The following is an 11,869-nucleotide window of genomic DNA, read 5'->3' on the forward strand; positions in this document are numbered from 1 at the left end:
GGTCTTTAATCATGTCGTATGAATACGGCAATCGACACGTCTGGATAAGTAGCGAAGACAAATGAGAAAAAGTAAAAATAGTAGTAGTAGTAGTAGTAGAGTAAAGTTAAAAGGGAATTTGGCTTTCTTCGGTACCTGTCGTGACAGTGAACCGTGCGAGCTACCATTGCAACATACACTTCCGAACAAAAGATTGATGTCACCGTCTCAAATAAATTGTGTTTTTCTTAAGTCCATATATCCGGTACTTGTGTGACACTGTTCTTAATTAAAGTTCTAGCCATTTCTTTGATTTACAATCCTTTGATTGAGGTATAGACCTTTGAAATTGAACGCATATTGGTGGAAATATATCAATTTTTTTTAGGAGTGACTCCAAACTTTTGATCAGTAGTGTATGCTTAGTATATCGTCGTAGTATGTACGGAAAGCTTTGTACCTAGTAGATTCAGGTAAGCAGAAAGTAGAAGTCAGACAGCGCTTCGGGAACCTGGTTGATTTGTACACATATATTGTAGGGGAGATTGACATAACATGCTCCAAAAGAAGCAGTGGTTTAATGACTGTACACACCAAAAATTGATTGAGAGTTCCAGCTAAATTTTGCTAAATTTTGCCGAGCTGAAAGTTTCAGCAAAAAAAATCTGAAATTCAGCAACATTTTACTGATTTGTTCAGTAAACTCTGCTGATCACCAGTAACGTTTTGCTGCAATTCAGCAAACTTTGCTGAAATTCGGCAAACTTTGCTGAAAGTTCAGCAAAAAAATTGCTGGACCCTTCAGCTCGGCAAAATTCAGCAAAATACTGCTGAAAGCGTTTGGTGTGTATGCACCACGGCGTTCAACACGACGTTTGCAGCCGCTCACAATTGATGGGCATTTGAAAGGATCTCATTTTGAGCACTGAGTTGCTACGGCCGAGGTAAACGTGACTTCGGACCGTAAAATATGCGTTTTTATATTTAGAACGTCATTTTTCAGCGCAAGTAACAAATTATACTAGTAAGAAAAGAGTTTTTGCTGTCAAGCAAAACTGGTCCATTTTGGCCTTCAATGTGTGCAAAACAGATTTCTCATTGTGTGAAGAATTAGTGTTAGTTAAAATTCACAAATATGAAGAAACTCCCCAACCATATTAACCCGACTTCCCCTACATTTCTACATTTCAATCATCACTGATGGGTTGGATCTATGCTTGCAACTCCCCACTCCTACTACAGAAAGGAACCCAGCTATAAGGACATGAAGCATAGAGCAAACATTTGTATTTTTGAACCCAACAGACGCGTTTCGTTTAGCGCCCTCGTAGTGCACCAAAGTAGAGAAAACTAGTAGTCTTTCTTCACTGGGTCGATAGTTTTAATCAAAACTCATCTCAGAAACCGTGTGCAACCGTAGTTAGTTTTTTAAAGTAATTCCTCCGCGATGAACAACCAAGTTTTCCCAATCGACGATCTTCCGGTGGAAGTGTTGGAGCACATTTTCTCATTTCTTCCGTTGTCGGATCGTAAGTCCGCTTCGCTAGTGTGTTCCCAGTGGGAAAAGCTGGCCTTCAGCCGTCGATTTTTGCGCAAGGTGGCACTCGAAATTCGACTTTGGTGTAAGTCCCAGTTAACGTCCCTGCGCAGAAGCAGCCGCCGTTATAGACATTTGTACGTAATTTTTAATATGAATGTTCGTAACGAGTCCTGTTTCAAATATATGTTGGAGGTTTTGGAGCTGTTTGAAAAGGATGCGGAGAGCTTCCAGTGTTTGGGACATTTTACCACAGAGCAGCTGTGCTTGGTATTGAGTCGTTTACCAAACCTTCAGCAGTTGGTAGTCGGGTTGAACGCCAGAGCCTCGGACCAGAGTATTGAATTCCCTACGTTGGCGCAGCTTCAAGCTTTAGGCTCGTTAAGCAATGTATTGCAGATTAAAAATCTGGATGTTCCCAAGGTGACCCAGCTCAGCATCGTTTTCACAAACTCAGCGGAAGGAAAAGATTCCATGCCTGTGCTGAAACGACTAGCTCCACAGCTCAAGAATGTAGATTTGTATTCAACGGGATATTTCATCCCAATAGAACAGCTACAGTTCCCAAAGGCCGAAGTGCTGAAAATTGGTGGAAACCTGTGCCTTGCAGATCACGATTGGCATCTACGAACATTCTTCGCTGGATTTAAGCTTCTGAAGGAAGTCGTACTCAACTCCGCCGTCAAAGAAATAGCGCTGGATGCAATTACTAAGGCGTGCCCAGAAATCGAAATTTTCAAATTCAAAGTTCTTCGCTTCAGTCCGATACCATTTCATTTGTTAGAACGCCTAAAATACTTGAAGGTAAGTTGAACGTGTTGCAAACTATGTTATTTACTAATCGCAGTATATTACAGACCTTAGGCCTCGGGTTAGTCTATGACGATTCAGAAATCGACCTCAAATGCAACCCATTGGTGAGCGTAAAAACTCTTAGCGTAGAGCTTTCCGAATGTGGAGAGATTTTCTTCGAACGACTACAACATCTACTACCAAACGTGATCGCCATGGATGTAACCCTGAGGGATGATTGGGAGTTCGAATGGGGACTTGGGCAAATCTGCCGAAACTTCCCAGGTCTTCAGCGTCTGGAAATATCCGATCTGGTCATTCGGGGTCGAACGTTCTTTAGCAGCCTTCTAGCCTTGGAGCAGCTGGATCAACTGGAAGAACTTACCTTGAAGGAAGTTCATACACGTATAGTTCATTTGCCATCGAGCCGGCGACTTGAACGATTTGCGATAAACTATCCGTGCTGGCTGACCGACGGGGATTTGCTGGATTTGGCAAGCCTGTATCCAAAACTTCGATACCTTGAGCTGGGATCGGGCAGACAAGTGACGTCTAAGGGGATTGCAGCTTTCAAATCGCAACTGGTAAACTGTGTGGTGCACTGTTTTCCGTCCGGGTTGATCTGGAGTAGAGTTTTGACCATTTATCGGGATATATTGGAAATACCTCGACACATGCCCATAGAATAGAATAAAAGCTTTCCCGGAAACAACTCAAATAAAAAAAATTATTTAATGTCAAACTTTCATTTTTTTTTGTATAACATCACCGCATTACATTGACTTGGTACATTTTTCTTTAATATAGGTATTAACCCTTTAATAACCCTCAATGCCCAAATACCATTGCACAATTAGCCAAGATCCATGTGCACAAGGATAACAATCGTATACCTCGATTTAGTGTTCCCTCGATTATAGAGACCCTCAATTTTATGTACTTCGATGTTATGTACATTTACTTTAATTTTATGTACATTTTTGATGGTAAAATTTGTAATACCCAATCAGTTTAAAAATTTCAGTTTGTATGACTTGAAATACAGGGGTTTTCAGCCTTGGGACACGCGGAGCACTTCATATCAATAAATTGTTTTGCAGAGTGCCCATAATAGCGCCAAGGTATACCTCATGACATCAGGTATCAGTAGGGCGGCTCCAGAGGCACGTTCTCCTCCATTCAAGCAATGTGCGCCATCGCCATGAACAAGAGGCTATTCATCATTTACCCGAGGAATAAGGAAAGAAAAAAGGGATGGGATAGGGAAAAGGAAGGTAAGAGAGTAGAATTGCCAAATTCGCATATGCGTACCACAATACACTGAAACCTCTCCCATGTATGCACTTTTTTTATGCCCTGCATAAAAAGAGGGAAAGCTACTGAGAGCCGATATTGTGCATAAGAAATTTTAATTATGACGGTAACTATTGCAACGGCGGCCAGGGTGTGTTCAAAGGGAAGGGGAGAAAAGGGAGGGGACAGAGGCGTTTCAGAGGGTCCCAAGAGGTTTCAGTGGGGTACTAGAAGATCGCAAGGGGGTTTTCGAAAGCACTGCAGAGAGTTCCAAAGAATTTTCGACGGGTTTTGGAGGCGTTACTGTTACGTTTTCGGGGGTTTCCGAGGGTCTCACGTGCGTTACATGGGGTCTAAGTGGGTCTTAAGGGGGTTTCGGAGGCATTTCAGGAAGTCTCAGATCATGTTAGGCTGCTTTCGGGGGTTTCGAAGGCGCAGGGTCTCAGATGCGTTACATGGGGTCTTGGAATCTTGAAGACATTTCAGGAAGTTTTAGCGGATTTTCAGAGACCCCATCACAATGTCCTTTAAAACGTCACAAAAATACCCTTTGATTTAGAGGTGTTCTTGAAACTCTTCGGTACGACCCTGACGTGACATGCCTCGAATCGCCTCTGAAACCTTAGCAATCCCATTGAAACGCCCTTGAAATCATCATTATCAATTTAAAATGGCTCTGCACCCCCTTTGGACGCCTTTAATGGGCTCCATAAAGCCCCTTGAAACGTCCCTGAAACCCCCCTTGATACTACATATCGAAAGCCCCTGAATTCAATATTAAAACTCCCACAAATTCTGACAGAACACCCTTAAAAGGCTCCTCAATACCCCTGAAACAACCCCATGAAACTCCCTTGTAGCCCTTGGAACCCCCCTTTTTAGGAACTTCCTGGAAATTTCCTTAGCCTCACCTTAAATGCCTAGGAGCAAGACTTGTTCTCGCAAACTAGATTCCCTCATTGAAGCCCAAACTTAATTTATGTATCCCTCTTCTTGTGTCTTTTTTAATATACGCACATTTTCAATTTATGCACCCCCAGCCATGTACATAAAAAGATATTCCAGTGTAATGGGTTGAAACAGCGCCCTGAAAAGGGCACTGTAATAACGCATAAAGCGTAAAGAGAGCCTATAGCTCTTCACCACGTCGGGTCATGAACAACAGAACGTCCAGGTTTCTGAAGTTGGTTTCACATAACCCCTTCAAGCTGGAATTATTCCAAGTGTGATCATAGAGTTTTTTCTACGAATTTCTATGGTTTTGGTGCTCAACAGCATGAAAAGGGTAGAATATCGTACAAAGTATTTTTTTCTAGATATCCAAGGTCATCCAAACTGTTCTTGAGTTTAGATCCTAAAGTGTAAGGGTGTGACGGTAAGTTTTTTCATTATATAAAGCAACAATTTGTATTTTATCATGTCCAGTAAGTCTTCTAAAAGTTCAATAGACAGTATCAGATCTGTTGGAATATTCTAGGTTATCCAAACCATTCTGGAGTTTAGATCCTGAAGCCTACGGGTGTGTGGTAACTTCTATTATTATACAAAGCTACGATTTGTATTCTATCATGTTCAGTTAGTTTTCTGAAAGTTCAATAAACAGTGTCAGAGCAGTCGGGATATCCTAGGTCATCCAAACTGTTCTTGAGTCTATATGCTTAAGTCTACGGGTGTAACGGTAACTTCTATCACTATACAAAGTCACGATTTGTATTCTGTCATGTTCAGTAAGACTTCTGAAAGTTCAATAGACAGTAACAGATCAGTCGAGATATCCTATAACATCCAAACTGTTCTTGAGTACAGGTCCTTAAGCCTACGGGTGTAACGGAAACTTCTATCATTAAACAGATCTACGATTTATATTCTATTATGTAGTCTTCTGAAAGTTGAATAGACAGTATCATATCTGTAGGAATAACCTAGTTCAAGGTATGTAATCTATCATGTCCAGTAAATCTTCATTTGTAAATACATTTGATTATGTAACACTACTTAACGTAGTGACAAAAACTATTTTCACAAGTGTAGACCTGAAGTTGTGGTCTCCGAAGTAGAATTGTTGCTCTGGAATATCTCAAAACTATTTTGAAATGACTCACGAAATGCCAGGGGGGATTATAGATTACTGTTGAATGTGTAGTGTTGGGTTCGGATATCTTTCCGCCACGCACGAACATCTATTATACCAGCTTTTGGCGTAGCAGAAAGATATCCAAGTCCAACAAACTTCAATGATGTTAGTGCTGGTCGCGACTTGCAAACGACCCTACATCCAATCAATAACTGACTTCTAATAAAATTCTCTTCCTTGCCTTTCCACGTTTCCACCAGTTTCACAGAACTAAAAACTACCACAACATGCAGTGTTACAGTTCATTGTGAGAATAACTACTGTTACTGTCAACAACTAAACTTCAGGACAGTTTGGATTACCTTCAATGCCCCTAGGTTCATAATAATATATGGTAGACTTCAGGTTGAACTGTAACCGTGGTCGATTATGTAACGTTACTCAGTATAGCAGAAATGGCTACTGTTAGGAGTGTAGACCTGAAGTTCTGAGGTCTAAAATAGTTTGGTTGACCTGGAATGTCCCTATAGTGTCTCTGTATGACAATTGAGACTTCAAGAGCTTCACGAATCCCAGCAGATTATGCAATGCTACTATTATGGCGAAAGCACATAAAGTTATTTTCGTAGATTTGTAGAACTTCATTATAGGATAATTTGGACGACCAAAGGTTTATAATAACATCAAGTAGACCTCAGATTGGTCCAGTAACCGCGGTTGGCTACTGTACTGCAGTTTTGAACTCTAAGGTAGTCCCCTTAGTGTCTATAAATGACATTGTAGATTTAAAGAGCTTCACGGATCCCCGTAGATTATGCAATGCTATTATTAACTCATTTCAAAGTTTCTGATGACCTCACCGAGAATTTAAATATATTCTTGATATTTTTGATAGATGCCTTACACTATCTTGGCGTGTTCCCAGCTGATTGATTTCCAAAATTTGTACCAAATTCCATAAAAAATCATTGTAATGCTTCGGCAGATTACTGACAAGATGTGTGATAAATTGTTTCCAGTGCTGTAAAAAAAGAGCTAGTTAGTCAAGATTCCCCGACTAGTTCCCCGAATTCAGCGCCTTTTCACTGGTACATTTCCATGGAAGAATTTTGGGGAGAATCTTTGTAGGAACCACTTGAGCAATTCCTAAAGGAAGAGTCCCTGAAACAACTTTTGTAGAAATCCTTGCTGAAATTTTTAAGTTATTCTAGAGATATTGAAGATATCTCCAAAGATATTTCCGATAGAATCTCTGAAGAAATTTCAGAAGAAATTTCAAAAATTCTGAAAGAATTTCTGAAAAAAAAACAGAAATGATTCTTAAAATATGAGATAATTTCTGAAAAAGAAAAACTCCCGGAGATATCCCCTAATAAAAACATTTTTAATGAATTCCTGGTGAAATTCGCAGAGAAATTCCTAGAGGTACGCTTGGAAAAAATCCTGGAGGAATTTCTGAGAAAATACATAGAGGAATACCCGGCGGAATTTCTGATGAAATCACTGGGTGAATTTCTGCAGGAATTCCTGCAAAGAAAAATGTCTTCCAGCCTTTCCTTAACAATCCATATAAGAACCTCTGAAAGAATCTGTAGAAAATTTTCAGAAGGAATCCTTGGAGGATTTACAAAGTCTTGGAGCAATTTCTAGAAGATAAATGTCTTGAAGGAATGTAAAGAAATCTTGGGAATTTCCTTAATAATCTCTTTTAGAGTTTTTGAAGCAATCCTCGAGGAAAATTCTAATGAAAGATTCTGAGGAAATTTTGAAAGAGTTCTGAATTTATGATTCCTTATGTATCCGTGAATAATTTTCAAAAAAAAAATCCATGACTATTTTCGAGAGAAATCATGGAAGGTTTTCTAGATGAATGCTTTGAAAAATTTCTGGGGGAATCTTTATGAAAAAAGCGGAAAGTCTAAAGGAATTCCTAGAAGATTTTGTGAAAGAGTTTCTGTCTGCATTTCTATAGGATTTCCTGGATGATTTAGTAAAACAAATCTACGAGGAGTTCCCAGAGGAATACCTGAAAGAAATTCTTTATGAATCCCTGGGATATTTTTTTCAGGTAATCGTGAAAGATTTTTTAAATGAATCCTAGGATGGATTTCAGCAAGGGTCCATGAAAGAGCTATGGAAAAATCTGTGGAGGTTTTTTGAAAGGAATCCTTGGAGAAATTAGTAAAGAAATCTCTGGAGGAAAATCTGGAGTATTTTTTAAGAAATTATTATTAAATCCATGAGAGATTTTCTGAAAGAATTCCACTTAAAATTGGTCAAGGAACCCCTAGAGAAGTTTCTATAGGAGTCCCTCTAGAAAATTCCTAAATGGATCTCACAATTATTTTCAAAAAGAGTCGCTGGATGAATTTCTAGAGAAATCACAGGAACATTTTCTCACAGAAATTCAGATTTTCGAAAAAAAAATCCCCGGAGCAATTTCTAAAGCAAACCCCGGAGAAAGTTTTGAAATAAATCCTTGGAAGATCGTTTGAGTGAATGCTTAAAGAATTTTTCAGGAAAAAAATGGCATTTCAGCAGAAACTCATAACGCAACTTTCTTACACAACTTTGGAAGAACCCCTAGTGGAATTTCAGGACAAATTGGAAGTTGTTGTGGGAATTTCTGGTGATATTCTTAGAAGAATTAATCCCAGTACAAATTTTTTGAAGAACTTTTGAAACATTTTCGAAAAAAACTCTGGAATGGATTCTGAAGGCATCACTGAAAGTTTTATTAAAGGAATCTCTGGGAAAATTTCTGAATAAACGGAAACTTTGAACGAATTTTCGAAAGAATCTCTGGAGGAATTTCTGGATTATTTTTTGGGAAAATAGAAGAGAATTCAGAAATAAATCGAGCAACATGATTTGAAAAAAAAAATCTTTGCGAAATTTGTTTGTAATAGCAGAAATTTCTGAACGAATCCCTGAATAAAACTTCCGAAAGAATCCCTGGAAGATTTTTTTTGAAAGAATCCGGAAAGCAAATACTCGGACAAATTTTTGAAAAACGTTTTTGGAAAGATTATTTAGAAACATGCCCACCAGCTGGTTGGATGGGCTCATATGCTCAATCTGCAAGAAAGGGCACAGACTGGAGTGTGCCAATTACAGAGGGATTATCCTTTTAAATACGGCATATAAGATACTATCGCGTGCCCTGTTCAACACACTGCGACCTCTTGAGGAGTCCTTCGTCGGCGAATACCAGGCTGGTTTTCGTGAGGGCCGATCAACGATAGATCAAATGTTTATCCTGCGGATGATCCTAGATAAATTTCGGGAACATAGCTTGCAGACTCACCATCTGTTCATTGATTTTAAAGCAGCGTACGATTCAGTGAACAGAAATGAGCTTTTGCAGATAATGTCAGAACATGGTTTTCCGGCGAAACTAATTAGGCTGATACGTGCAACGCTGGATAGATTGAAGCAGGGGGATGCTCTTTCAAATTTATTGTACAACATTGCACTCGAAGGAGTGATTGGGAGGTCAGGCGTGCAGAGGAATGGCTCCATCATCACACGGTCGCACATGCTCCTCAGTTTTGCGGACGTTATATCAATATATTTCTCTCATCGGCATCGATCGTATGGCCGTGGAGGAAGCTTATGCTCTTCTGAAGAGAGAGAGGCTGCGAGGATAGGCTTGACGATTAACTCTACCAAGACGAAGTACATGATAGCGGGTAGAGACAGAAGCAGGCCTAGTGGTGTTAGTGGAGCGGACCTGGTGTGATGGTTAGAACACTTGACTATCACGCCGAGGACCTGGGATCGAATCCCACTCCCGACAAACTCGCAAAATGTGAGTTCTTCCTTCGGAAGGTAAGTAAAGCGTGGGTCCCGAGATGAACTAGCCTAGGGCTAAAAATCTCGTTAATACAGACAAAAAAAAACCTAGTGGTGTTAGTGCTGAGGTAGTGATTGATGGGGATGTGTTTGAAGTTGTTGAAGAATTTGTTTATCCTGGAACACTTGTGACATGTGACAATGACGTTTCCCGTGAAGTGAAAAGGCGTATTGCAGCTGCGAATAGGGCCTTTTACGGATTTCGTAGCCAGCTTAGGTCCCGTAACTTGCAAATGCAAACAAAATTCACTCTGTGTAAGACGCTGATTCTTCCGGTTGCCTTCTACGATCACGAAGCGCGTACGTTAAAGAATGTAGACCGAAAAGCTTTTGGAGTTTTTGAGCGCAAAGTGCTGCGGACAATTCGCGGTCGGAAACAAGAAAATGGAGTATGGCGCAGACGCATGAATCACGAATTGTACCAAGTGTACGAAGATGCGAATATTGTGAAACGTGTAAAATACGCAGACTTCAGTGGGCTGGACACGTAGTGCGAATGTCGGAAGAAAACATAGCGAAAACAATTTTCAGCAGAGAACCCGGTAGAGGTAGGCGACATCGTGGACGGCCGCGAACTCGCTGGCTGCACGCGGTTGAAGAAGATCTGCGACCCCTACACGTTCGGGGAAACTGGAGGAACAACGCCCAAGACCGACGAAGATGGTGCTCTACTATACGCTCGGCGTTGGAGTTAAGTTACTTTGTAGCCAACAAGGTATCAAGGTACGTATTTAGAAACATTTCAGAAGAAATTTATGGTAGATTTCCTACAGGTATCTCGAAAGTATTTTTCAAACAAATGCCTAGAGAAATTAGGTGAATTTCTCAAATAATCTCTGAAATGATTTGTGAAAAAGCATGGAGGAAATGGTGAAGCAATTCTTTGTGACACTTCTGAAGGAGCACATAAAAGATTTTCTAAAATAATCTGTAACAAGATGGTTTGATTTCGGAAGTTTTCTTCGAAGACCGTCGTAATAAAGTTGAAAACTCTGGGTTCACTTACATTTATTTAACATCGCAAAATTGCAACAAACCAACACTACTCGTATAGGAATTTCGTTCGGCAAATACAGCACAACCAGTAACCACGCTCTAACTAGTACTTGTCACGAATCTCTAAATTTCCGAAGGAACTCCTTGGGGAATTTCGGAAGGGATCCCTGGAGGAATTTCTTTAGCAATGTGTAATGGAATTCCGGAGACATTTTCGAAGGAACTCTGAATGAATATCTGAACTTTTTTAATTTGTTGAGACTAAATGTCTGCAAATACAATTTAAATAAAAATAAAATAAAAAAAATGCTTCGGTTTTATGTAACATTCAATTTTATAGACATTTCGAAAATTGAAATGTCCACTAAATCGAGGTATACCTGTAGTTAGCTCAATCAAATAAATTTGGTTTAATGCAACTTAAACTGTTAGTACACAGGGTCAAATATTTGTCAAAAAAGAAACCAATGCTCAAACATCTTATTTGACTCGATCGAATTTTCATTAGTGTCAAACTGATGTTGTTTCTTGAGTTCTTTCCTCGTCAAATATTTGACCCTGTATACTTCAGGTGCTTCAGGCCTTAGTAGAAGCTTGTTTGCTAAAAAAAGTTTTATGAAGCTATAAAATTGACAGGCCTACCCTACAGTCATTAGTGTGAATTATCTTTGGGTGGTACAACAAACACTAGTTTGCTAGCTGTATTTGTTTATTTCTAATTTATCATCACAGTGATTTTAAAATGTACACAGAAAAAAATATGTAATTAAAATTCAGCGAGAAATCATGCACATAAACGGAATGCTAGAGTTATTGGAGTTTTAATAAGATATGATGTAAAATTACATTACCATCGTGTAAATTTCCGCCAACCATCGCGTAAACCATCATGGACTCCAACCGGTTACGTGACTATTAGCGGAAATTTACACGATTGTAACGTAATTTTACATGATATCTCATGTAAATATGCACTAACTCTAGCATTCCCTTTATGTGCATGATTTCTCGCTGAATTTTACATGAATATTTTTTTCTGTGTAGGTTTTCGTGCGCTGTGCCCAACAAAAATTGTTGCTGTATAACAGATGAACAATCTTCTCTTCAACTTGATTTCGGAAATTTTGGCTGAATAAGCTGTTATTCAGTTATCATTGTTAGTTGGATGATTGTTTTGATTTGTCGTTCAAAAAAAATATAGATCCAGATGGGCTACCATGTATAGTGTCTGTATATAAGACAGCCCAGTGAGCCCCTGAATTACCAAGCTTAACAGTAATTGCCACTCAACATTTCAAAAAGACGTTTACCACCATCCACTTCAACTTGCACAGCTATAAAAA

General features: G+C 39.4%; 1 protein-coding gene across 1 annotated transcript; it reads left to right on the plus strand.

The window, feature by feature from the left end:
- The first annotated feature begins 934 nt into the window (after nucleotides 1-934).
- LOC115264045 (uncharacterized) lies at nucleotides 935-3,010 on the plus strand. The gene is made up of 2 exons (XM_029867350.2): nucleotides 935-2,320; nucleotides 2,374-3,010. The coding sequence occupies exons 1-2, from the start codon at nucleotides 1,427-1,429 to the stop codon at nucleotides 2,995-2,997; spliced, it is 1,518 nt and encodes a 505-aa protein (XP_029723210.1). The 5' UTR covers nucleotides 935-1,426; the 3' UTR covers nucleotides 2,998-3,010.
- Nucleotides 3,011-11,869: the final 8,859 nt, after the last annotated feature.

The sequence above is a fragment of the Aedes albopictus genome, chromosome 2 (assembly GCF_035046485.1).
Source record: "Aedes albopictus strain Foshan chromosome 2, AalbF5, whole genome shotgun sequence".
In the NCBI taxonomy this organism is placed as follows: Eukaryota; Metazoa; Arthropoda; class Insecta; order Diptera; family Culicidae; genus Aedes; species Aedes albopictus.